Below are 25,871 nucleotides of genomic sequence, written 5' to 3'. Positions count from 1 at the left end.
TTCAAATTGGAAACCACTGTAAATGGTCATAGTAATTCCAAAATTTTGCGACACTATGAAAATTCTCATTAATCACTGATTCAAGTCACGTTTTTCCTCCCGGTGTCTTAACTACAAATTATTTCTGTTGTCCTGATCCCTTCCGTGAATGTCGTCTCTCCTCTGTCTTGCTGTTTTGTACGTCTCCCCGCATTCTCTGGTCCATTGGCGTTCGGCTCCTCTGAATTTCTCTCTCCTTTCCCGTGTAGATTCTGTCCTGTTGGGATTCAGGGACGCCATTTTATTTGTTTATTTATTTATTCTGCCATGTCATGGCTCAAAAGCTTGGAAAAGGAACACCTGTCTTTACAGTAGTAATTTTTCTGTGACACTTTTGGCCCAAATGCAAGTAAAGGCAGGGCATTATTATTATTATTATTATTATTATTATTATTATTATTATTATTGATGTGTCACCTTCTTATTAACACACATTCTGCCCCCCCAGCTTTGTTCATGTGGCAGTTTTGTACTCATACAGCCCGTGTAGACGGGAGCTGTCCTGCCTTACAGCTCATGGTTTTCAGAAAGCAGTGTTACACAATACAAATTTTCTAAGCTTTTGAGTTTGACTGTGGTGTCGTTTGTCCCTGGGAAGTAGCTGTAAGGCCTGCTCTTTCTGCATTCTGCATGTCCAGTGTGTCAGATAATATTCACATACTTTTACCTGTGTTTTCTGTTTTTCCGTGTCGTTTTGATGGGAGATCTCTGCATGTTGACATAGACGGGCTAAAGAGGGGTAACAGCATCGCGTTTCTGAGATACTTCGTTTCCTTTTGTGTTTGTTTTTCTCTCAGAATCGACGGGCGAGCCCACTTTCAAAGCCACCGACAGCCAGGGATCAGAGAGCAGTGAAAAGCAGTTCAAGAAGGCAAGTTTTTGGGCAAGTCGGCCTAACCTGAGTCTTCTCCTGGCTGATGTACAAGCAAGCCTTACCTGTGTCTCCCCTAACTGAGACACAGGCTAGCCTTACCTGTGTCTCCCCTGGCTCAGACACAGGTGAGCCTTACCTGTGTCTCCCCTGGCTCAGACACAGGCTAGCCTTACCTGTGTCTCCCCTGGCTGAGACACAAACGAGCCTTACCTGTGTCTCCCCTGGCTCAGACACAGGCTAGCCTTACCTGTGTCTCCCCTGGCTCAGACACAGGCGAGCCTTACCTGTGTCTCCCCTGGCTCAGACACAGGTGAGCCTTACCTGTGTCTCCCCTGGCTGAGACACAAACGAGCCTTACCTGTGTCTCCCCTGGCTCAGACACAGGCTAGCCTTACCTGTGTCTCCCCTGGCTCAGACACAGGCGAGCCTTACCTGTGTCTCCCCTGGCTCAGACACAGGTGAGCCTTACCTGTGTCTCCCCTGGCTCAGACACAGGCTAGCCTTACCTGTCTCTCCCCTGGCTCAGACACAGGTGAGCCTTACCTGTGTCTCCCCTGGCTCAGACACAGGCTAGCCTTACCTGTGTCTCCCCTGGCTCAGACACAGGCGAGCCTTACCTGTGTCTCCCCTGGCTCAGACACAGGCTAGCCTTACCTGTGTCTCCCCTGGCTCAGACACAGGTGAGCCTTACCTGTGTCTCCCCTGGCTCAGACACAGGCTAGCCTTACCTGTGTCTCCCCTGGCTCAGACACAGGTGAGCCTTACCTGTGTCTCCCCTGGCTCAGACACAAGAGAGCCTTACCTGTGTGTCCCCTGGCTGAGACACAAGAGAGCCTCACCTGTGTCTCCCCTGGCTCAGACACAGGTGAGCCTTACCTGTGTCTCCCCTGGCTCAGACACAAGAGAGCCTTACCTGTGTCTCCCCTGGCTGAGACACAAACGAGCCTTACCTGTGTCTCCTCCCTAATTTTTATCTGCATTTACCTGGATGTATTTTGAGTTCTGGAAATATTGTGCGAGCAGCAGTGCCGTACCTGCACAGTGTTCCTGTGTCTCGCGTCTTCTCATTTCATCTCCATTCCATGGTTACTTCCTCTTCCTGTTGTCAGCGTTTAAAATGAGCCGGTACCTCAGAGCTCACTGCCTGTCAAGAGCTCAGGTGGTCCTTGCCCTGTACAGTGAATGCTGTTGTGTCTTGTGTGTTAATGCTTGTTCGCTGTTAGGCCAGAGAAAGCAACACACGGCTGGATGCAGTACTGGACTGGGCTAAGCTGTGCTCGCTGCTGCCCCCTGCTGCTTTAAAGAGGACTTCCACTGGAGAAAAGAATCGACTCAAAATACAGAGAATGCTGATGTTGAAATTTTCTCTCTTTAGGTTTCCGTTTTAAAATAGCTTCTTTTGTTTTTTGTAAAAGCATGTAGAGAAGAATCAACGTCCTTTCGTAGAGACTTTGGTGACAGAGAGCCTGCAATCCCATACTGCTTTGCTCCATTGTATTTAAGACAGATAGCTTTCTTAATTGCAAATGACCAGGAAAGATAAGCAATTTTGAACCAGGAACCAAGCGAGATATATTTAAAATTTTTTAAATTCTTTTTTTTAAATTTTGAATTTACGGTTCATTTTTCCAGTGGATTTCCCAGTTTCCAGCCGTTTCCCTGGGAAACCACTCGGCCTGTGCAGAATGCCTGCTTTGCCCCCGGATAATTTCACATGCAGAATTCAGCCGTTTTTCTCATGGAGTTGGCTTGCGTCAGTGAGGCCTTTGTGTTATTCTATCGAATCCCTGAATGTGAATGTGTGTTAAGACATATGGGAAATGGGCCGCGATGCTTTTATAAAGGATGTGATTGATTAGTCTTGTCTGGGAATAGTGAGGTGCGGGGCATGGAACCTCTCCTGTTTTCTGAGAGATGCTGGTGGTGTTGGGATCAGTACCCCACCCCCCTGTGCTCTGAGGTCTGCTGTGTGGACTACAGAGCAGGAGGCACTGAGATAATGTGCTTTATATAGTGAAGGGTTTGGGGTTTAGGTTAGGGTTCGCTATTTTTCTCTCTGTCTCTGTCACTGCCTCCCCTCAATCTCTATCTTTCTTTCTCCCTCTCCCTCACTCGTCCTCCCTCACTTCAGATCCCTATCCCTCTCTCAGCGTCTCTCTGCCCCCCTTTCTTCTTCTCCCTCTCTCCCTTTCATTCTCTCTTTCTTCTCTTTCTCTCACTGTTGCTCATTCTCTCTCTCTCTCTCTCGCTTGTTCTTTCTCTGCTCACTGGCCGATCACATGGAGCCCAGAGGCTCATGGGATATTTTGTTCAGCCCGTGTGTTGCTGTTGTTGTTGGGCCTTTGTTTTGTGGGGCGTGAGCTCCATGTGTTTGTTGGTGGGGGGCCGCTGTTTGATGTGTGTCTCCCCCCCCCCCCCCCCCCCTGGCAGGGTCTGCTCGGAGAGCTCATTCTAATCCAGCAGCAGATCCAGCAGCACGAGGAGGCGGCTCTCAGGGCCTCGACCAATAGCGTCAGGCCTGAGCCCCGCCCAGCCCCGCCCCCCCAGACTCCTCCAGGCCCGCCCCCAAGCCCCAGCGCCCCCCCGACGGCCGATCCGACCCCCAGCCCCTCGCAGACCAAGCGCAAGGTGAAGGTGCCCCCCCCCCACCCCCATTCCAAATACCGCTGGCAGTCGGTGGAGAAAAACCTCCCCCCATTTCCCTGGTGAAAATATGACCTCACTGCTAAATTCACACTAACAGAAATTTGCTGGGTCGATTCTCCCACTGTCCTAGGAGGCCTCAGCAGGCAGGGCCCCATGATTTCCCCTATTCCCTGTCCCTGTAGGCTCTTCCCTTAAGGCCCGACTTTACAACACCCGAGTTTCTGATATATATATATATTTTTTTTTTTTTTTAAATGCCACTGCTCTGTGCTTCTTTGTGCAAGTATTTTATCATCATTTATCATTTTATTTATTTAGTTTTTTATTTACTTATTTATTTTTACAATGTATGACTAGTTTTTAAAACTTTTTTTTTTTTTGCTGCTGGTGATGAACTCAGCTGCTTTTGATCATTCACTCATAGCCCTCATTTAAAGAACCGCCTTCCCCCTTCAAAGTGCTGTTAGTGTGAATGTGGCATCATAAGGCATCATAAGGCTTCTATGACACCCTCACGAACCTTCATTCATGCTCTTTGATGGTGATCCCGAAACAAAAGCATGAGCTTTGGGATGTGGATTGGTATGCCTGGAAAATCCGTAATTCTGCGATTCCATAATCCCTCTTGTTCATTTTCTAATCCCAGAGAAACTGGGCAGTGGCCGTCATGGTAACTGCTAACATATTGGCTCCCTGGAATCACGAGTTCTTTCTAACTGCATGGAGTTCACTGTCTTTTCACGTATCTATACAGCAAGGAACAAAAGTCAGAGGACCCTACCAAGAACTGATTGTTTTTTGTCATTTATTAAGGGCTAATATAATTATGATGACCCTGTTTATACTTCTTCTTCATGAATACATTATCTTTTAATAATTTAAGTAAAAATAAAGTGTGTAGGTATTTAGTGAAGGTCCAGAATTGTTAGTGCTTGGTGTGTCCGCCTTTTGCCTTGTTTACCCCCTTCCCTCTGCTTGGCATTGATTTTCCACCAGCTTGTGAAACGCCTCATCTTCCATTTCACTCCAGAACTTTCTCAATAGTAACCATAGATGATCTGATGATGTCACTCGATGTTTGGCCTTTTCCCTCCTCAGCTGCTCCCGCAGATGTGTGGCTGGGTTCAGGTCCGGTGTCTGTGTTGGGAATCAGTTCCATCCTGACAAGATCCCCTTGTTCTCAGTAATGTATTTTTGAATAAGTGCTGCGATTGGAGTATCATAATTGCGTAATTATTCCCTGATAAATATTGAAAACAACCAGGATTTGATAGTGTCCTCCGACTTTTGGTCCCTGTTGTATTTCACACAAGGGCTGGGACAAGTGTACTGATCCGTTGATGTTCAGTGTCTTGACGACTATTGCAGGCTTCATTAAAAGTCAACTGTTGATTTTCAGTCAGCTGATCTGTGCAGTCACTGTGCTGTATGACACAGTCAGAACCTAGTAACCTGATTGGCCGATGGGAGTTTCTGTCATGGCTGGGAGTACCCTGGGTGATGCTATTACCCATCATCCCTCAGGGCTCACAGCCGTGGTTTGCGCTGGTGCATTCAGGGTTTGATTCCGGGAACCAGTACTTAAGCTGCTTAGCCACTAAGGCCCAAACGTTGGCTTGGAAATAGACGATACACGTTGCTATTTTGGCAAATCTAGCTAGCTAGCTAGCTTTGTGGAATTTACAATTCTATGGCTGTATTTTTTTTTTAAAAGTCCATTTACACTGTTACTGAATTTTTATTAGAGATTTTTTTTGGGTCTTGTTGATATATACTAATCTAAAATGGGTAATAGCAATTAATACAACATTCTTTAAAAATTTTGCATATTAATGGAAAATAAGTGAAGTTGGCGATTTGTTTTGTTGTGTATCTGTTCCACGGTGGAAATGGCGTAGGTTTGGTGTAAAATGTGATGTCTGGCTTTTGTTTCGGATTCATCGAATCGGAATAATCTGGGCTGATGACGACACATCAGTGGTTTGGTTTTGGCTGAAGTCTCAGCCCTGGTGACTAAGTAAGATCAGTCTGGATAGTCTCATCAGGTGCGGTGTTAAAAGGCTCAGAGGCCAGTTTGTGGTGCCTCTGTCGGGCTCTGTGAGCTCCTGCTGGGTGACGCTGATTTTCGGGAGTCTTGAACGGAAGTACCTCTCAGACCACCACCTCACTGACTGTGTCCCTGTGTCCCACTAGAGCTGTGTGTGATTCCTGTGTCCTCTGTGGTCTTTGTGTCCCTCGAGAAATGTCTGTGTTCCTACTTATGGTGTGGGCATCTCATTGGATTGGAATGTGATAATCACCATCTGTCTTTTTTTGAAGGGGGGGAAGGTGAAGGGGGGGGGGGCTCTTTGTAAAACTGTGATTAAAAATGAATGCCTTGATTGATTTCTCTCTGCTGAGATCTGTGAGTTTTCACTCTTCTCTTCCATTAACTTGTATTTCTTGCACTGGAATGTGTACTGGTGTCTTCCTCTGCATGTTGATTGGATGGTTTGCATCTCTCTCTGACCTATCACAGTGAACCAGGACACTGTGTTCCTGTGGGGCCACCTGAGGCCAAGTGTTTATACCGCTGTTACTCTAATTCATCAGACATCCACTCTCACTGCCTGCCTTAGACTCCAGCTAACCACTCTGCCTGACTTCCTTAGACAACAGATAAAGAGAAGGCGGACCAGCTTCAAGAAGAACTTCTCCGAACTCAGGTGAGTTTAGCATTTCTTTGTCATGCCAACAGTCATACAGATACACTTTTCTCTGTGCAGTGTATCAGAATTGTAGCTGTTCTCTGTTCAGTGTATCAGAATGGGGGCTGTTCTCTGTTCAGTGTATCAGAATGGGGGCTGTTCTCTGTGCAGTGTATCAGAATGGGGGCTGTTCTCTGTTCAGTGTATCAGAATGGGGGCTGTTCTCTGTTCAGTGTATCAGAATGGGGGCTGTTCTCTGTTCAGTGTATCAGAATGGGGGCTGTTCTCTGTACAGTGTATCAGAATGAAAGCTGTTCTCTGTTCAGTGTATCAGAATGGGGGCTGTTCTCTGTACAGTGTATCAGAATGGGGGCTGTTCTCTGTGCAGTGTATCAGAATTGGAGCTGTTCTCTGTTCAGTGTAACAGAATGGAAGCTGTTCTCTGTTCAGTGTATCAGAATGGAAGCTGTTCTCTGTTCAGTGTATCAGAATGGGGGCTGTTCTCTGTACAGTGTATCGGAATGGGAGCTGTTCTCTGTTCAGTGTATCAGAATGGAAGCTGTTCTTTGTTCAGTGTATCAGAATGGAAGCTGTTCTCTGTTCAGTGTATCAGAATGGAAGCTGTTCTTTGTTCAGTGTATCAGAATGGAAGCTGTTCTCTGTTCAGTGTATCAGAATGGAAGCTGTTCTTTGTTCAGTGTATCAGAATTGGAGCTGTTCTCTGTTCAGTGTATCAGAATGGAAGCTGTTCTCTGATCAGTGTATGAGAATGGAAGCTGTTCTCTGTGCAGTGTTTTCAGAATGGGAGCTGTTCTCTGTGCAGTGTATCAGAATTGGGGGCTGTTCTCTGTGCAGTGTATCAGAATTGGGGGCTGTTCTCTGTTCAGTGTATCAGAATGAAAGCTGTTCTCTGTGCAGTGTATCAGGGTGTAAGTGCGCTGGTCTCTCCTCAGATGAAGTACCAGCGGATGCTGGAGCGGCTGGAGAAGGAGAATAAGGAGCTGAGGAAGGTGGTCCTGCAGAAAGACGACAAAGGCATCCACCAGAGAAAGGTCAAGGTGCGGGGCTCACTCAGAAAAATACTGCACACCAAGCATACCACTTTATTAGCCAGGGAAAAAACGACTTGCACACACCTGCACGCATGCATACACACTCCTCCACACATGCATACACACTCCACACACACACACACTTTGAAATACAGTAGTGGCAGTCTCCTGACACTGGCAATTTTTGCTCTTTATCCTTTCATCCATTTGGATTTCATGATTAACACTCTTTGCTTAAATTATTTCTTGATGGTACAAGAACACAGCCTTACCTGGGATATGAACTCGCGTCCAGAGCTTAGAACCCCATTATAGAGTTTAACGGTCAGATGTGCCTGTCTCTTCCTCTCTGCAGAAGTCTCTCATTGACATGTACTCCGAGGTCCTGGACATCCTCTCTGACTATGACTCAAACTACAATACCCAGGATCACCTGCCCAGGGCAAGTACCACTCAAACTACAATACCCAGGATCAGCTGTCTAGTGTGTTTGTGCAGATTGGAAGGTTTACCCCTGTTGAGGTGTGTGACGATTGGAGGTGTGTCTCTTGTTTCTGTTGTGGTGTGCTGATTGGAGGGTTATCTCTGTTGGAGTGTGCTGATTTGAGGGTTCTCTCTGTGGGGCGGCAGTGTAGTATGATGGCCAAGGAGTTTGTCTTGTAACCTAAAGGTTGCAGGTTCGATTCCTCGGTAGGACACTGTCGTTGTACCCGTGAGCTAAAGGTGCTTAACCTGCATTGCTCCAGTATATATCCTGCTGTATAATTGGATACAATGTAAGTCGCTCTGGATAAGAGCATCTGCTAAATGCCTGTAATGTAATGTAATGCCTGTAGGTGGTGGTAGTGGGGGATCAGAGTTCAGGGAAGACCAGCGTGCTGGAGATGATCGCCCAAGCCAGGATCTTCCCCAGGGGCTCCGGAGAGATGATGACCAGATCACCTGTCAAGGTGAAAAAATAACCCCCCCATCCCTTTTTTATTAGCTGCTGGGATTGGGGGCGTGCCTGACCTGTGGGGTGTGTCCTGTCTGGTGGGGGGTGGGGGGGGGATAGCCACTGGGATCGGGGGTGTGGCTGACCTGTGGGGTGTGTCCTGTCTGGTGGTGGGGGGGGGGGGGGGGGGATAGCCACTGGGATCGGGGGTGTGCCTGACCTGTGGGTTGTGTCCTGTCAGGTGGGCGGTTGGGGGGTGGGGGGCAGGGGGGCGGCGTATCGCCGCTGGGATTTGGGGCGTGCCTGACCTGTGGGGTGTGTCCTGTCTGGTGGGGGGTGGGGGGGTGGATAGCCACTGGGATCGGGGGCGTGGCTGACCTGTGGGGTGTGTCCTGTCTGATGGGGGCAGGGGGCGGGCGTATTGCCGCTGGGATCGGGGGCGTGGCTGACCTGTGGGGTGTGTCCTGCCAGGTGGGGGGTGGGGTGGTGGATAGCCGCTGGGATCGGGGGCGTGGCTGACCTGTGGGGTGTGTCCTGCCAGGTGACGCTGAGCGAAGGCCCTCACCACGTCGCCATGTTCAAGGACAGCAGCCGCGAGTTCGACCTGAGCAAGGAGGAGGACGTGAGTCACGCTGCGCGCTAGCTTTAGCAGACCGTGCTGTCTGTAATGCAGTCAGGGCTGCAGTAGTATTAGCGTTAGCTTTAGCAGACCGTGCTGTCTGTAATGCAGTCAGGGCTGCAGTAGCATTAGCGTTAGCTTTAGCAGACCGTGCTGTCTGTAATGCAGTGAGGGCTGCAGTAGCATTAGCGTTAGCTTTAGCAGACCGTGCTGTCTGTAATGCAGTCAGGGCTGCAGTAGCATTAGCGTTAGCTTTAGCAGACCGTGCTGTCTGTAATGCAGTCAGGGCTGCAGTAGCATTAGCGTTAGCTTTAGCAGACCGTGCTGTCTGTAATGCAGTCTGGGCTGCAGTAGCATTAGCGTTAGCTTTAGCAGACCGTGCTGTCTGTAATGCAGTCAGGGCTGCAGTAGCATTAGCGTTAGCTTTAGCAGACCGTGCTGTCTGTAATGCAGTCAGGGCTGCAGTAGCATTAGCGTTAGCTTTAGCAGACCGTGCTGTCTGTAATGCAGTCAGGGCTGCAGTAGCATTAGCGTTAGCTTTAGCAGACCGTGCTGTCTGTAATGCAGTCAGGGCTGCAGTAGCATTAGCGTTAGCTTTAGCAGACCGTGCTGTCTGTAATGCTGTCAGGGCTGCAGTAGCATTAGCGTTAGCTTTAGCAGACCGTGCTGTCTGTAATGCAGTCAGGACAGCAGTAACATTATCTTTAGCATTAAGAGGCCTCTCCATGCTGTGTCTAATTTAGTTTGGACTGCATTAGCAGACCTCATCATGCTGTGTCTAATGCAGTCCGGACTGCAGTAGCATTAGCGTTAGCATTAGCAGACATCAGCATGCTGTGTCTAATTCAGGCGGGACTGCAGTAGCATTAGTGGTATCATTAGCGTTAGTAGACCTGTTCATACTGTGTCTAGTGTAGTTGGGGCTGCAGTAGCATTAGCAGCCTCGTTCATGTTGTGTATGTCATGTATTTGGGACTGCATTAGCTTCAGCGTCAGCAGACCTGTCGTTGCTGTGTCTAGTGTATTTGGGACTGCATTAGCAGCGCAGGCTGCAGAGCTGTGTTTGTTGTAGTTGGGACTGCATTAGCGTTAGCAGTGCGGGCTGCAGAGCTGTGTTTGTTGTAGTTGGGACTGCATTAGCGTTAGCGTTAGCAGCGCAGGCTGCAGAGCTGTGTTTGTTGTAGTTGGGACTGCATTAGCATTAGTGTTAGCGACGCAAGCTGCAGAGCTGTGTTTGTTGTAGCGCTCGCGGCGGCTGCAGCTTCAGTTTGTGCTCTCTCCGGCGCAGCTGGCGGCCCTGCGGCATGAGATCGAGCTGCGGATGCACAAGAGCGTGAAGGAGGGGAAGACGGTCAGCCCCGAGGTGAGAAACCGCTTCCGGAACTTTCCGTTTTCAGATGTTGAGGTCCCCGCAGCCTGACTGCTTCCTGACTGCCTCTGTCCCCGTTTAAGACCATCTCCCTGAGCGTGAAGGGTCCAGGGATCCAGAGGATGGTGCTGGTGGACCTGCCCGGAGTCATCAGCGTGAGTACAGCAGCTTTAACCTATCACACGTCAGCACGAATACAGGTTTAGCCAATCAAACGTCTGCATGACTACAGGTTTAACCAATCACGTCTGTGTGAATGCCGGTTTAACCAATCACATGTCAATGTGAGACAGCTGTAACCAATAATTTGTTGGTGTGAGACCGCTTTAACCAATCACATGTCAGCATGAATACAGGTTTAACCAATCACACGTCAGCATGACTACAGGTTTAATCAATCACGTCAGGATGAATGCCGGTTTAACCAATCACGTGTCAATGTGAGACAGCTGTAACCAATAACGCGTCGGTGTGAGACTGCTTTAACCAATCACGTCTCTGTGAATACTGCTTTAACCAATCACGTCTGTGTGAATACAGGTTTAACCAATCACGGCGGCTTTGTTTTGCAGACTGTGACGACTGGAATGGCGGCTGACACAAAGGAGGCGATCTTCAGCATGAGCAAGGCCTACATGCAGAACCCCAACGCCATCATCCTCTGCATTCAGGGTAAGGGGGCGGGGCTCTCAGGGTAAGGGGGCGGGGTGTAATAATGCGTGTATGTGATATGCGCGTGTGATACTTGTGTGTGTGATGTGTACGTGTGTATGGTACATGCGTGTGACACGTGTGTAGCAATGCGTGCGTGTGATTCGTGTGAGTGATGTGTATGTTTACAGGCATTTTACAGGCATTTTGTTATAATATAATGTGGAGTGTAATAATACGTGTATGTGATATATTCCTTGTGATACGTGTGTATGTGTGTAGCAGTGCGTGCGTGTGATACGTGTGAGTGATGAGTATGATGTATGTGTGTGAGATGTGTGTGTAGCAGTGCGTGCCTGTGATACGTGTGAGTGATGTGTATGATGTATGTGTGTGAGATGTGTGTGTAGCAATGCGCGCGTGTGATACGTGTGAGTGATGTGTATGAGATATTTGTGTAGCAGTGTGTGCGTGTGATACGTGTGAGTGATGTGTATGATATATGTGTGTGTAGCAGTGCGTTCCTGTGATACGTGTGAGTGATGTGTATGATATATGTGTGTGAGATATGTGTGTAGCAGTGCGTGCGTGTGATACGTGTGAGTGATGTGTATGATATATGTGTGTGAGATGTGTGTGTAGCAGTGCGCGTGTGTGATACGTGTGAGTGATGTGTATGATATATGTGTGTGTGACACGTGTGTAGCAGTGCGTGCCTGTGATACGTGTGAGTGATGTGTATGATATATGTGTGTGTGACACGTGTGTAGCAGTGCGTGCCTGTGATACGTGTGAGTGATGTGTATGATATATGTGTGTGAGATGTGTGTGTAGCAGTGCGTGCGTGTGCTTTGTGTGAGTGATGTGTATGTTTACAGGCATTTTACAGGCATTTTGTTATAATATAAGGCGGGGTGTAATAATGCGTGTATGTGATATATTCCTTGTGATACGTGTGTATGTGTGTAGCAGTGCGCGCGTGTGATACGTGTGAGTGATGTGTATGAGATATGTGTGTGAGATATGTGTGTAGCAGTGCGTGCGTGTGATACGTGTGAGTGATGTGTATGATATATGTGTGTGAGATGTGTGTGTAGCAGTGCGCGCGTGTGATACGTGTGAGTGATGTGTGTGAGGTGTGTGTAGCAATGCGCACGTGTGATACGTGTGAGTGCTGTGTGTGAGATGTGTGTGTAGCAGTGCGTGCGTGTGAGTGATGTGTATGATATATGTGTGTGAGATGTGTGTGAAGCAGTGCGTGCGTGTGAGTGATGTGTATGATACATGTGTGTGAGATGTGTGTGTAGCAGTGCGCGCGTGTGACACAGCCTCCCTCTCCCCCCTGCAGACGGCTCAGTAGACGCAGAGCGCAGCATCGTCACAGACCTGGTGAGCCAGATGGACCCCCAGGGCAAGAGGACCATCTTCGTCCTGACCAAAGTGGACCTGGCGGAGAAGAACCTGGCCAGTCCCGGCAGGGTGAGCCCTGCCCCACCAGGGGGCGCACTTTCACCACTTTTAACCGTTTCTGTGACGTCACAGCCCTCTTTTCCCAAATGCAGTCTGTGCGAAACGCAGTTAAGTTTGCTAGTGAGAAGGCGCTGCGAACAGGGTTTATCGATTGAACCCTATTAACGGTCCTGTTACTAAAGAAGCAGGGACATGCAGTGGGGATGTTTATACTCTCTTATTCTGTGTTTATTATGTACAGATTCAACAAATAGTGGAAGGAAAGCTGTTCCCCATGAAGGCTTTGGGATACTTTGCTGTGGTGACTGGAAAAGGTAACAGTAGTAATAATAATAATTACTGTTATTAAGATTTATATGTAATGGTAATAATAAGAATATTGATGATAACAATAGTGAGAAGGTTTATTGGTGTGACCCTTTATGTACACAGTGTTCAGAGAGCTATATTAGCCACAGAGCTATGAAACAGTGACAGTACACGAGGCAAGCTTTCTAACAGAATATAGCCTTTTTTTTTTTTTACAAAGCTGAGGGTTTATAGCATACAGTGTACTGTGCAGTCTTTGAGCCGATCCTGAGACTACAAACTCTCTCCCTACATTCAGGCAGCAGCAACGAGAGCATCGACTCCATCAAAGACTACGAGGAGGACTTCTTCCAGAACTCCAAGCTCCTCAAGTACGTCCTAGCGCGACGCTCGGGCTTTTGTGTTTGCATCGGCCGCTCCGATTGGTCGCCGGATCCCTAACGTCTGACCCCCCCCCTTTGCCCCCCCCCCCCAACCCCCCCACCCCCCCCACTCCACAGGAACGGCATGCTGAAGGCACATCAGGTGACCACGAAGAACCTGAGCCTGGCGGTGTCCGACTGCTTCTGGAAGATGGTGCGGGAGTCTGTGGAGCAGCAGGCCGACGCTTTTAAAGGTGGGGGGGGGTGGGGGGGGATATATAAGTTTCACATCCGTAACCCATCGTGCTGTGTAAACCTGAGTTTCAGGTCAAAACCAACAAGACAGCAGCCTAAGGTGGGAACTGCTCTGTGCAGCCTACAGCAAGCCAACAGTTGAGAAATTAATTGCCTGTTGCCATAACAACGGGTGATTAGCTTGTCATTAACTCTGGCCTCGAGATTTTGGATGTTACAGCTCTGACTGACTGCAGCAGCTGTCAGAGCTGTCAGTTCAGATTTTCTCTCATCTATCTCACCTGATTTTAGCTAATCTCTCGCCTAATTCTGGTCCTCTTGGCCTGCGCTCTGCTGAACTGTCTCCTGAGTTCGACTGTGCAATTAGCGAGCGGCTAAACTCAGCGGCGTGCCTCCGGCCCCGGCGGCAGATTAATGGCTGTGCCGCCGAGCCTCCTCCGCACCCCTTTGTGTTCCTCATCGATTTCCGGCGTGTGGGGGGGGTGGGGGGGTGGGGGGGGGGCGGCCGCAGCCGCGGCCACGGAGACGGATAACCGGGCAATTACCGTAATCTCCGCCGTGTGTGCCGGGACCGTGGGGAGGGGCCCCCTGACTGGAGACGCGCGCTGGAGCGCCATCGATCGAGACCCCGCCCCCCCTCCCGCCGCGCGTCCGCCGTAAACCCCGCCCACGTCAATCCACGCGCTCGGCCCGGAGATCAGGGGGAGGGGGGTCACAAGATAGAGTGGGCCTCACTTCTGTTCTGAAATCACGATGGCTGTTACTGTTACTGTTACTTTCATAATGGCTGATTCTGAGATCTGTTTTGAAATTTGTGGTTTGATGACTACTGGAGGGCTTACAGTTTTCACTGTTCTATCTGCAAGTAGTCGTATAGTCACTGCAATCAGCATTACCATATTAACAGCTCACTTCTGTCTGTCTGTCTGTCTGTCTGTCTGTCTGTCTGTCTCTTTCCCTGTGTGATGCTCAGCCTCTCGATTCAACCTGGAGACGGAATGGAAGAACAACTACCCTCGCCTGCGCGAGCTGGACAGGGTGAGTACCGGGAGGCGGTTACCCGGGGAACTGAGGCAGTAACTGGGGCCCTGAGCTGGTATCCAAGGTGGTAAATGAGGCCCTGATGCAGTAACCCTGATGCTGGGGGGTAGATAGGGTTGGGCCTGGGGTAGGTGAAAGTGGGACTGGGGGTAAATAGAATGGGGTTGGGCATGGATAGAACAGTGGATGGGTTGGATGGGCGGGGGAGTCAGTAATGGCGATGGCAACGGCTCTCTCTGGCAACTCCTGACCTTGAGCATGACTGTCCCATGATGCACTGGGTTTGCCTGAGACCCTCTAAAACTGGACTGGAAGGAGGCCAGCTGTGACTCATGTTTGTTTATGTTTTTTTATTCCCTGCTAGAATGAGCTGTTTGAGAAGGCCAAGAACGAGATCCTGGACGAAGTGATCAGCTTGAGTCAGGTCACCCCAAAACACTGGCAAGTATCCGCACATCCCGCTCTCTGGATCACATGAGTCAGGGTGCAAAGGATCGGAAAATTTCAACCAGGTGCTGGTTGAGCTGTATCTAAAGGGTTAAGAGAAGCAGAGGATGATGGGAGGTGCTGATTGAGCTGTATCTAAGGGGTTAAGAGGAGCAGAGGATGATGGGAGGTGCTGATTGAGCTGTATCTAAAGGGTTAACGGGAGCAGAGGATGATGGGAGGTGCTGATTGAGAGCTGTATCTAAAGGGTTAAGAGGAGCAGAGGATGATGGGAGGTGCTGATTGAGCTGTATCTAAAGGGTTAACGGGAGCAGAGGATGATGGGAGGTGCTGATTGAGAGCTGTATCTAAAGGGTTAAGAGGAGCAGAGGATGATGGGAGGTGCTGATTGAGCTGTATCTAAAGGGTTAAGAGGAGCAGAGGATGATGGGAGGTGCTGATTGAGAGCTGTATCTAAGGGGTTAAGAGGAGCAGAGGATGATGGGAGGTGCTGATTGAGAGTTGTATCTAAAGGGTTAAGAGGAGCAGAGGATGATGGGAGGTGCTGATTGAGCTGTATGTAAAGGGTTAAGAGGAGCAGAGGATGATGGGAGGTGCTGATTGAGAGCTGTATCTAAAGGGTTAACGGGAGCAGAGGATGATGGGAGGTGCTGATTGAGAGCTGTATCTAAAGGGTTAACGGGAGCAGAGGATGATGGGAGGTGCTGATTGAGCTGTATCTAAAGGGTTAACGGGAGCAGAGGATGATGGGAGGTGCTGATTGAGCTGTATCTAAAGGGTTAACGGGAGCAGAGGATGATGGGAGGTGCTGATTGAGCTGTATCTAAAGGGTTAAGAGGAGCAGAGGATGATGGGAGGTGCTGATTGAGAGCTGTATCTAAGGGGTTAAGGGGAGCGGGGTCCTGATTGGTGGCTTTGGGGAGCAGCGGGATCGATGGGGATGATGAATGGGTTTGGGGGCTGCAGGGGAGCTCCTCTGCTAGTTGGCCGTTTCGGGGACGTGTGTATTGATATGAGGGGCGCGGAACGAGGTGCGGGGGAAACAGTGAAATATGAGCGCTGTCCCGTGATAAATGAGCGCCCTGTTAATGGGGGGGGTTGGGTCGGGCGGGGCGGGACGTCCTGCAGTTTCAGTGCTGCTGCTTCCGTGGGGATTAGAGCCCTCCTGCTTAGATAGAAGTTTAATTAATGAACAGGTCTGTCCCGTTTGAAACAGTTTGAGTGTGTGAAGATGCTGACTATGCCCCCCCTCCCCCCTCGCCCCTCGCCCCGTCCCGCACAGGGAGGCCATCCTGCAGAAGAAGCTCTGGGAGCGGGTCTCCACGCACGTCATCGAGAACATCTACCTGCCCGCCGCCCAGACCATGAACTCCGGAACCTTCAACACCACCGTGGACATCAAGCTCAAACAGTGGACCGACAAGCAGCTGCCCCACAAGGCCCTGGAGGTACTGTACTGACTGCACTGCTTCTCCTCACTGGGCCTACCCACTGCACCTCCTCACTGGGCCTCCTCACTGCTACTCCTTAATACACCCCCTCACTGCTCCTCCTCAATACACCTCCACACGGCACCTCCTCACTGCTCCTCCTCAATACACCTCCACCCTGCACCTCCTCACTGCTTCTCCTCAACACACTTCCTCACTGCTTCACCTCAATAGACCTTCACACTGCACCTCCTCACTGCGCCTCCTCACCACCCTTTACGTTTCATCTCCTCACTGCACCTCCTTGGTTCACCACCACTCTTTGCCTTGCTCGCTACATCTCCTCAGTGAACCTCCTCTCTGCCCTGTTTCCACCCCTTCCGCCCTGCAGGCCAGCTGACTCTGTGTATCTGTCCATGGAGGGAACACAGTGACTCGAACTCATGACCCTTCCGTTGGGTCTGAATCGGTTACTGAGTCTCTGCTTGATTTGATCAGTCAGGTGATAAGCAGCAGCAGTGCCCAGCAGGGAGCCTGTGGCTCTCCAGGCACAGGGACACTGAGCCCTGCGCTCAACTGTGTTTAACCCCGTTTGACCGATTGCTAACCCTGGCTGTCACATCCTGTGCAGCCTGATTGGCTGGGACACGAGTCCACGTGAGCGGGTTGGGTTTGGGGTGGGGGGGCGTTGGGTCATGTGAGGTTAATTACGGAGTGAGACCTCAGAGTAATACCCCTCTGGTACAGAAATGACTCCCCGGGGGGAAAGAGGGCCAGTTTAAATACGCGGTTTGGTGAAAAGAGCTCGTTATAAGAAAGCCAGTTTTAAAGTACATGTTTGGTGCAACTGCTGTTCTTTATAAGGGCTCCCTGGTCGCCTCGGCTGCATTCCTGTTAGGGACACTGCAGTGATCACAGCCATTTTAAAACAGGGGAAAAAGCTTTATGGTAGTCCCATAGTTTGAAGGGAGCAATTTTTGTGTTTTTAAGTGTTGAAAGCCAAAAAGGCTTTGGTAAGATGGCTAGAAACGGTTACACCCTGTACTGCACAGTGATAGGCTGATTAGACCCTGTTCTGCGCAGTGTTAGGCTGATTAGACCCTGTTCTGCACAGTGCTGCGCTGATTAGACCCTGTTCTGCGCAGTGCTGCGCTTATCAGACCCTGTTCTGCACAGTGCTGTGCTGATTAGACCCTGTTCTGCGCAGCTTTAGGCTGATTAGACCCTGTTCTGCACAGTGCTGCGCTGATTAGACCCTGTTCTGCGCAGTGCTGCGCTGATTAGATCCTGTTCTGCGCAGTGCTGCGCTGATTAGACCCTGTTATGCGCAGTGCTGCGCTGATTAGACCCTGTTCTGCGCAGTGCTGCGCTTATCAGACCCTGTTCTGCGCAGTGCTGCGCTTATCAGACCCTGTTCTGCGCAGGTTGCCTGGGAGACGCTGCAGGAGGAGTTTGCTCGCTTCATGGCCGAGTACAAGGGCAAGGACCAGGACGACATCTTTGACAAGCTGAAGGAGGCGGTGAAAGACGAGAGCATCAAGAGGCACAAGTGGAATGAGCGAGCGATGGACAGCCTGGTACTGCTGTGACTCCCACTGAGACTCTCACTCACTGAGACTCGCACACACTGAGACTCTCACACACTGAGACTCCCACACACTTTGACTCTCACACACTGAGACTCCCACACACTTTGACTCCCACACACTGAGACTCTCACACTGTGACTCTCACACACTGAGACTCCCTCACACTGAGACTCTCACTCACTGAGACTCTCACACACTGAGACTCACACACACTGAGACTCCCACACTGAGATTCAAAAACACTGTGACTCCCACTCTGAGACTCACACACTGAGACTCTCACACTGTGACTCCCACACTGAGACTCCCAAACTGAGACTCTTACACACTGAGACTCACACACACTGAGACTTACACACACTGTGACTCTCACACTGAGACTCACACACTGAGACTCACACACACTGAGACCCCCACACTGAGACTCAAACACACTGAGACTGACACACTGAGACTCTCACACACTTTGACTCCCACACACTGAGACTCTCACACACTTTGACTCTCACACACTGAGACTCTCACACACTTTGACTCCCACACACTGAGACTCTCACACACTTTGACTCTCACACACTGAGACTCCCACACTGTGACTCTCACACACTTTGACTCCCACACACTGAGACTCCCACACACTGAAGCTCTCACACACTTTGACTCCCACACACTGAGACTCTCACACACTTTTACTCCCACACACTGAGACTCTCACTCACTGAAGCTCTCACATACTTTGACTCCCACACACTGAGACGCTCGCCCACTGAGACTCCCACACACTGAGACTCTCACACACTTTGACTCCCACACACTGAGACTCTCACTCACTGAAGCTCTCACACACTTTGACTCCCACACACTGAGACTCCCACACACTGAGACTCTCACACACTTTGACTCCCACACACTGAGACTCCCACACTGTGACTCTCACACCTCAACACCCCAGCACCATCTCTCACCCAAAGGCTGGTTGCTATGACACTCAAAGCATCAGAGCACTGCAGTGACTGAGTGGCAAACTGGTTATTAACTGTGTGTGCGTGTGTGCTTGGTGTGTGTGTCTCAGAGGGTGATCCAGCACAACGCCCTGGAGGACCGCAGCATCACGGATAAGCCACAGTGGGACGCCGCCATCCAGTTCATGGAGGAGACGCTGCAGACACGGCTAAAAGACAGTACGCCGCCCCCCCGCCATCCCCCCTGTGCCCCCCCTCACCCCCTCACCCCCTCACACGCCTATTACACGCTTCTAACACGCCTCTCACATAGACCTCACAGGCCTGTCTACGCCTGTCTGACACGCCTCTCATGTGCCACACATCTAACACACGTCTACCACACGCTTCTCACACACATTAGACATGCGACCTTTCCCACACTTCACACACACGTCTCTCGCACACGCCTGTAACACGCGTCGCACACGCCTCACACGCCTGTGACACGTGTCCCGGGCCTCTCCACACGGAGCTGACCCCCCCGCCCCCCTCTCCTGCCCCTCTCCAGCGGACTCGGTGATTGGGGACATGGTGGGCCCCGACTGGAGGCAGAGGTGGATGAACTGGACCAACCGCACGCCAGAGCAGGTGAGGGGGCCTGGGGGTAACCACGACAACGATGAAGATGATGATGAGGAATTGCATTGTTTAGCATCTTTCATGATGTCAGAATGCTTTGAAATCATGTGGGGGAAACTAATCTCAACCCCCAGCAATGTGTAACACTCTGGATCTTGGCTGGTAGATTTGGTGCTGCGCAGGCGTGCGTTCTCCATTAGACCGTTCGGTTACAGCCTTGCGGTTCTGCTTGGAGCGTGTGTCCATCGCAGGCGCCGTAGCAACGGGAACGCCGTGCGCTTTGAGAGTGACCATCTCCGTTCCCTCGCCCCCTCCCCTCCCCTCCCCCCGCAGCACGTCCGCAACGAAACCAAAAACGAGCTGGAGCGTCTCCTGAAGCTCCACGAGGACCACACGGCGTACCTGGCCAACGACGAGGTCACCACCGTGCGCAAGAACCTGGAGGCGCGGGGCGTGGAGGTGGACCCGGTGCTGGTGAGGCCGCCACCGCCGCTCGCTCGCAGAGTGTTTCTCTGGATTTTTGGTTTTGCTGCATGAATTAATTGGATTTTTTTGGGTATTACAAAAGTGGATGTGCACCCCAGCTCAGGTGTGAATGAATGTTTTTAAAACAGAGTGGCCGTTTCAGGCTCCAGGGTTTTTAGCACCTTTGGATAGGAAGGAATGCATTACTGCTTACCTGCAGTGCAGTGTTGGTATTGTAGTTTTAAAGCGTAGTGCTGATGTGAGTGTCATGGCTCTCAGATTAAGGACACCTGGCACCAGCTGTACCGGAGGCACTTCCTGCAGAAGGCCCTGTTCCACTGCAACTTGTGCAGGAGAGGCTTCTACTACTACCAGAGACACTTTGTAGACTCAGAGGTGAGAGAAACCTGTCTATCTATCCATCTATCAACCTCTTAATCTGTCTATCTGTCTATCCATCTATTTATCAACTCCTTTATTTGTCTATCTATTTATCTGTCTGTCTGTCTGTCTGTCTCTGTCTGTCTGTGTTTATCCATCTATCTGCATATCTGCCTGCCTATCTGTCTCTATCTATCTATCTGTCTATCTATCTGTCTGTCTGTATATGTATCTGCAGATAGACTCAAAGGCACACAGGCTCTGCAGCTTTGTGGAGATAATGACTGCTGAACTAGGAAACCACAGTGCTACTCAGCAATTTTCACCCTTTGTTTGGAAACGCTTTCTCAAATCACAGTTTGAAAGCTGTGTGTGAGTTTCTGTGTGTGTGTTAGTGCGCGCGCTGGTGTACGTGTGTGTACGTGTGTGTGAGTTCAGAAAGGCACCAGTGTGTTGTGGGCGAGACCAGGCTTGGCGGTCTGTAAGGAGGACAGCGGTGGGTTTGTTTGAAGTGAAATGGCGGTGTTGGGTTATGCCCGAGATCAGCTCCAGGTGCTGAGTTTCTGCTCTGCCTTGCAGCTGGAGTGTAATGATGTGGTCCTGTTCTGGCGGATCCAGAGGATGCTGGGAATTACCGCCAACACGCTAAGACAGCAGCTCACCAACACCGAAGGTAGGCGGGGGTTGCCCCCGGCGACAGGCCCGCCCACGCGCCCACTGTCACGCCACGTGTTTCGCTCTAAAGTTTTCATCCCTGAATTCATGATTAAATGCCCAGAATGTTCTGTGAGGATCTTTAAAAAATAAATGATTTCACTTAGTTTCCTGAATTAACCAGGCTGAGAAAGGAATCGAAACCAAACTGGTGCTTTGTGATCAAGGTTTTGCTTTTAGGGTAACTGCTGTGTGTGTTGTGTCAGATGTGCAAGTTGTGTGTGATTTGTGTCTGCTGGCATGTATGTTGTGTCTCATGCTGTGTGTGTTGTGTCTGACGCTGTGTGTTTGTGCCTGACGCTGTGTGTGTTTTGTCTGACGCTGTGTGTTGTGTCTGACGCTGTGTGTTTGTGTCTGACGCTGTGTGTGTTTTGTCTGACGCTGTGTGTTGTGTCTGACGCTGTGTGTGTTGAGTCTGACGCTGTGTGTTGTGTCTGATGCTGTGTGTCTTGTGTCTGACACTGTGTGTGTTGTGTCTGATGCTGTCAGTGTTGTATATGATGTCTGACACTGTGTCTGTTGTGTATGATGTGTCTGATGCTGTGTGTGTTGTGTCTGACGCTGTGTGTTGTGTCTGACGCTGTGTGTGTTGTGTCTGACGCTGTGTGTGTTGAGTCTGATGCTGTGTGTTGTGTCTGACCCTGTGTGTGTTGTGTCTGACGCTGTGTGTGTTGTGTCTGACGCTGTGTGTGTTGTGTCTGATGCTGTGTGTTGTGTCTGACCCTGTGTGTGTTGTGTCTGACGCTGTGTGTGTTTTGTCTGACGCTGTGTGTTGTGTCTGACGCTGTGTTTGTTGTGTCTGATGCTGTGTGTGTTTTGTCTGATGCTGTGTGTGTTGTGTCTGACGCTGTGTGTGTTGTGTCTGACGCTGTGTGTATTGTGTCTGACGCTGTGTGTGTTGTGTCTGACGCTGTGTGTGTTGTGTCTGATGCTGTGTGTGTTGTGTCTGATGCTGTGTGTGTTTGTGTCTGACGCTGTGTGTGTTGTGTCTGACGCTGCGTGTGTTGTGTCTGACGCTGTGTGTGTTGTGTCTGATGCTGTGTGTGTTGTGTCTGATGCTGTGTGTTGTCTGATGCTGTGTGTGTTGTCTGACGCTGTGTGTGTTGTGTCTGATGCTGTGTGTGTTGTGTCTGATGCTGTGTGTTGTGTCTGACGCTGTGTGTGTTGTGTCTGACGCTGTGTGTGTTGTGTCTGATGCTGTGTGTGCTGTGTCTGATGCTGTGTGTGTTGTGTCTGACGCTGTGTGTGTTGTGTCTGATGCTGTGTGTTGTGTCTGATGCTGTGTGTTCTGTCTGACGCTGTGTGTGTTGTGTCTGATGCTGCATCTGTCCCCCAGTGCGGCGTTTGGAGAAAAACGTGAAGGAGGTTCTGGAAGATTTCGGGGAGGACACGGAGAAGAAGGTCCACCTGATCACGGGCCGACGGGTACAGCTCGCCGAAGACCTCAGTAAGCTCCTCCCCCCAACCCTCATCACCCTATCACACTCGGCTCTGCTCACACGCTTCTTCTGATTGGCTCAGAGACCGACACCGTTTCATTTAAAGGGTTTATCATCTACAGGACGGAGTGTTGGTGGTATGAACACGTTGAACATTGCCTTTAACAGGTGTTTGGAGGTGTTGAACTTGGAGGTTCTGTATTATTGAGGTTTATTGTATTATTTAGTATCTATAAAAGCTATTTTATGTTTTATGGAATATCTGCCGGCATCGCTGCCATTTGTGGATCTGGCTAGAAAATGATGAAAATCTAAATTTTAAGAGCACTTTGACTCCTCCAAGAACATTTTCGAAAAAGACCACTGCGGGAGACCAGTAGGGGGCAGTGTCTGCCAGCAAACGCTAATGGTGTTGGACACAGTTCTGCAAATCTGCTCCTCAAACCTTACAAGGTCTGCTGCTGTAATTGTGCCTCGTCTCTTGCTCAGTCAGTGCCGTTACCTGGATTGAAAGTTACATGTTGTATCTGGTTTTTTTTTTTTGGTTTTTGAGCGAAAGGTTTTTTTGGGTTTTTGAGCCGTTTTAAAGTCTGCCAGCCCGTAGCCCTCCTCTGGTTTTAGAAGACTTCGCTGGGACTGTGCATTCTAGTCCGATCACAGCGTGTTCTGCAGGCGCAGGCAACTCATGCTAATGAGGTTCTTCTCCAGGTGTTCTGCATGCGGCAGGTACGGTCAGGCGTGATTCTGTGGGGCTGGCCAGAGCGCCCCCCCCCCGCCCCCCTCCCCCCCCGCCCCAGGGGTCAACGGAAACTCCCTCGCCCTCGCCGGCGTCCCCTGGGTTTGCTGTTCCCTAGCGACCGTCGCCATCCTCGTGCGAGCGCTTCGGTTCGGTCGCTCGCCTTCCCTGGTTACCGCGTAACCGCGGCCGAGCGTTCAAAGCGGCGCGCGTTTTTATTGGCTGCCCCGGACGAGCCCGGACCTGCCCGCTCGCTGTCACCGTGACCCTCCATTAAACCCGCTGCAGCTGATAGCGGCGGTTAGCCGCGGCGGGCTCCCTGCCTAAATTGGACGGTGTGTTGTTGGGTGATGGCACGGAGCCATCCTTAAAGGGATATTTCACTTTTTGGCGTAACTGAAGTAGTTTTGTGGAGCTTAACGCCATTGTATTTTGCGTAGCGTGAATTCTAGAAACATCCCTTTAATTAATATCCCTTTAATGGCTCTTTCTCTGTGTCTGGTGCAGCGTTCCGGATTCTGCATGAAAATTCCGTCCTCTCTCTCTCTCTCTCTCTCTCTCTCTCCCCCCGTCTCTCTCTCTCTCTCTCCCCGTCTCTCTCTCTCTCTCTCCCCGTCTCTCTCTCTCTCTCTCCCTCTCTCCGTCTCTCTCTCTCTCTCTCTCTCTCGCTCTGTGTTCCAAGAATTTAAATTCATTTGTCCAGCCCCTGCATCGGGTCGGGGGGTGCGGACGTTATCGCGAAATCTCAACGGTTCCTTTTTTCCCCTTGCGCAGGTAAACTATATGGGGGTGTAACTGTCGCTGTTGTGGCTCAGAGACGGATTATTCAAATCCGACATTTGCATGCAGTCTGTAAAATGCTGATTTTTTCAAACTGTGCTGTTTTTAGCGATCAACACTTAGCCTGAAGCCAAGTTGCGACAGACCCCTGGGAAACGCAGGAGCCGACTCCTCATGACTCCTTCTGACTCCTTCTGACTCCTCATGACTCCTCAGGATGCCTTATGATTCCTCATGACTCCTCATGACTCCTCATGGCTCGTCATGACCCCTTTTGACTTCTCATGACTCCTCATGACTCCTGATGATGTCTCATGAATCCTCATGATGCCTTATGACTCCTCATGACTCCTCATAGCTCGTCATGACTCATTTTGACTCCTCATGACTCCTGATGATTTCTCATGACTCCTCATGACTCCTTGTGACTCCTCATGGCTCCTCATGTTTGAAGTCGCGTTTCCTCTTCACTGTAGGTCAAATAGGTTTGCTGGAGGAGTCGGTTGACTGGTGCGTGTAAGGGGTGTAAGGGACTGATGTTGCAGGTTCGAAAACCAGTGGGGAAAGACAATACAGTAAATAACCAGTCATGTAAATGGATAAGGTGTAGACATACGCTGCCATAGAGAAGGGCTATTGGGGTAGGAAAGAAGTGGCATCACTTTTTTTGCACAGAAACCAGCGACAAGCTCTCCACCAATCACGGAGCCTGAGAAAAAGTTCTCCACCGATCGCAGAGTACATTTGTAGCAACAAATAGAACAATGGCCGTTTGTGATTGGGGGACACCTTTCTTGTGAATGTAGCCACGAAGTTTGAAAATCCTGCTCCTGCCCCAGCTGAAGATTTGATCAAGGGGAATGTGGTGTTCATGATGGACAGGGAAGAAATTTCCGTGGACATTCTGTGATTCGGAGCTCCATGTGTTGCCTCATTGTCCAGGGGACTGATGTTTATGTAACCCTCCTTCCATACTCAGTAACTGATCACTTACATGACTCGTACCGGCTTGGCTGGCTGTCGATCGTCCAGACAGGCCTTTGCATTATCACGTACGGCCATGTATTGATATTGATGACAGTGAGAACCGGTGAGCTCTGAAAAGATTGGTAACAAGAAATAGTCGATTGGTGGACACTTCACTTCCAAGACCCCTGCGTGGTCATATGACATCACAGCCATTTTAACCCCAATTTTACTGTCTGTGTGCTGCTCAACCTGTTGCCGTTTGGGAGGGGAAGCATCCTTGGAGCGCCACGAGTTCCCCTTTCCCACCCTTTGGAAACTGTCTGTTACTCTGACACACACACACACACACACTCTCTTACACAGACGCTCACACACGCACACACACACATGCACCCACGCATACGCCCACGCACACACACCTGTTAATTAGACCAGATATCTCGCTTCATCTTTTAAAATAACTGTCAGTTTAACAGACGTTTATGAACTGCTGAGCACGTGCTGCGGAGGTTTTGTGCGCCACTCCTGTCTGGAATGATCGATATCTCCGCTGGGGCGGATGCGTAGCGTAGCGGGTAAGGAGCTGGTCTTGTAATATCAAGCTCAGTGGTTCGATCCCCGGGTGGGGACAACTGCCTTTGTACCCTTGAGAAAAGGTGCTTAACCTGCATCGCTTCAGTATATATCCGGCTGTATAAATGGATGTAAATGCTGTGTAAAAAGTTGAAGTGAAAGTCGCTCTGGATAAGAGCGTCTGCTAAATGCCTGTAATGTAGATGTGAATGTGAGGTAATGCAGTATCCCTCGATTCTGATTCACGCGGCAGGCTGAATTTCGGGCTGAGCGTTAAGCGGCTAATCTGCCTGCGGTCTGGATGTTTTTATTTGGACGGCCCTTTTCTCTTTGACAGTTGTTTGACAGTTCCTCCTTCGCTCGGCTGAATGGAGGTGCGTTTGCAGTCAAAGCTCCTTTTTAGCCGCTTCTTTGACTGGGTGGGGGACGGGGGGGGGTGGTGTTGGGGTGGGGGTGG

At 50.2% G+C, this 25,871-nt stretch overlaps 1 protein-coding gene across 5 annotated transcripts in view; it reads left to right on the top strand.

The window, feature by feature from the left end:
• The window catches only part of opa1 (OPA1 mitochondrial dynamin like GTPase), a 47,171-nt gene that overhangs the window by 6,444 nt on the left and 14,856 nt on the right, over positions 1–25,871 (top strand). For 2 of the 5 annotated variants that reach the window (XM_035416223.1, XM_035416225.1), the window contains 24 exons: positions 837–910; positions 3,344–3,541; positions 6,211–6,264; positions 7,200–7,304; positions 7,654–7,740; positions 8,135–8,248; positions 8,774–8,854; positions 10,140–10,214; positions 10,304–10,375; positions 10,793–10,892; positions 12,220–12,350; positions 12,583–12,655; positions 12,949–13,021; positions 13,151–13,266; positions 14,241–14,305; positions 14,673–14,749; positions 16,038–16,203; positions 17,610–17,762; positions 18,847–18,955; positions 19,287–19,366; positions 19,691–19,831; positions 20,102–20,218; positions 20,783–20,876; positions 22,254–22,364. In XM_035416223.1, the coding sequence (XP_035272114.1) occupies positions 837–910; positions 3,344–3,541; positions 6,211–6,264; positions 7,200–7,304; positions 7,654–7,740; positions 8,135–8,248; positions 8,774–8,854; positions 10,140–10,214; positions 10,304–10,375; positions 10,793–10,892; positions 12,220–12,350; positions 12,583–12,655; positions 12,949–13,021; positions 13,151–13,266; positions 14,241–14,305; positions 14,673–14,749; positions 16,038–16,203; positions 17,610–17,762; positions 18,847–18,955; positions 19,287–19,366; positions 19,691–19,831; positions 20,102–20,218; positions 20,783–20,876; positions 22,254–22,364 (2,466 nt within the window). The remainder of the gene's footprint in view (positions 1–836; positions 911–3,343; positions 3,542–6,210; positions 6,265–7,199; positions 7,305–7,653; positions 7,741–8,134; positions 8,249–8,773; positions 8,855–10,139; positions 10,215–10,303; positions 10,376–10,792; positions 10,893–12,219; positions 12,351–12,582; positions 12,656–12,948; positions 13,022–13,150; positions 13,267–14,240; positions 14,306–14,672; positions 14,750–16,037; positions 16,204–17,609; positions 17,763–18,846; positions 18,956–19,286; positions 19,367–19,690; positions 19,832–20,101; positions 20,219–20,782; positions 20,877–22,253; positions 22,365–25,871) is intronic. The other 3 variants (XM_035416227.1, XM_035416226.1, XM_035416224.1) reach the window with 2 other exon arrangements.

Source organism: Anguilla anguilla, chromosome 4 (genome assembly GCF_013347855.1).
Source record: "Anguilla anguilla isolate fAngAng1 chromosome 4, fAngAng1.pri, whole genome shotgun sequence".
NCBI classification, from domain to species: Eukaryota; Metazoa; Chordata; class Actinopteri; order Anguilliformes; family Anguillidae; genus Anguilla; species Anguilla anguilla.
This window is presented reverse-complemented; position numbering and strand designations above follow the sequence as displayed.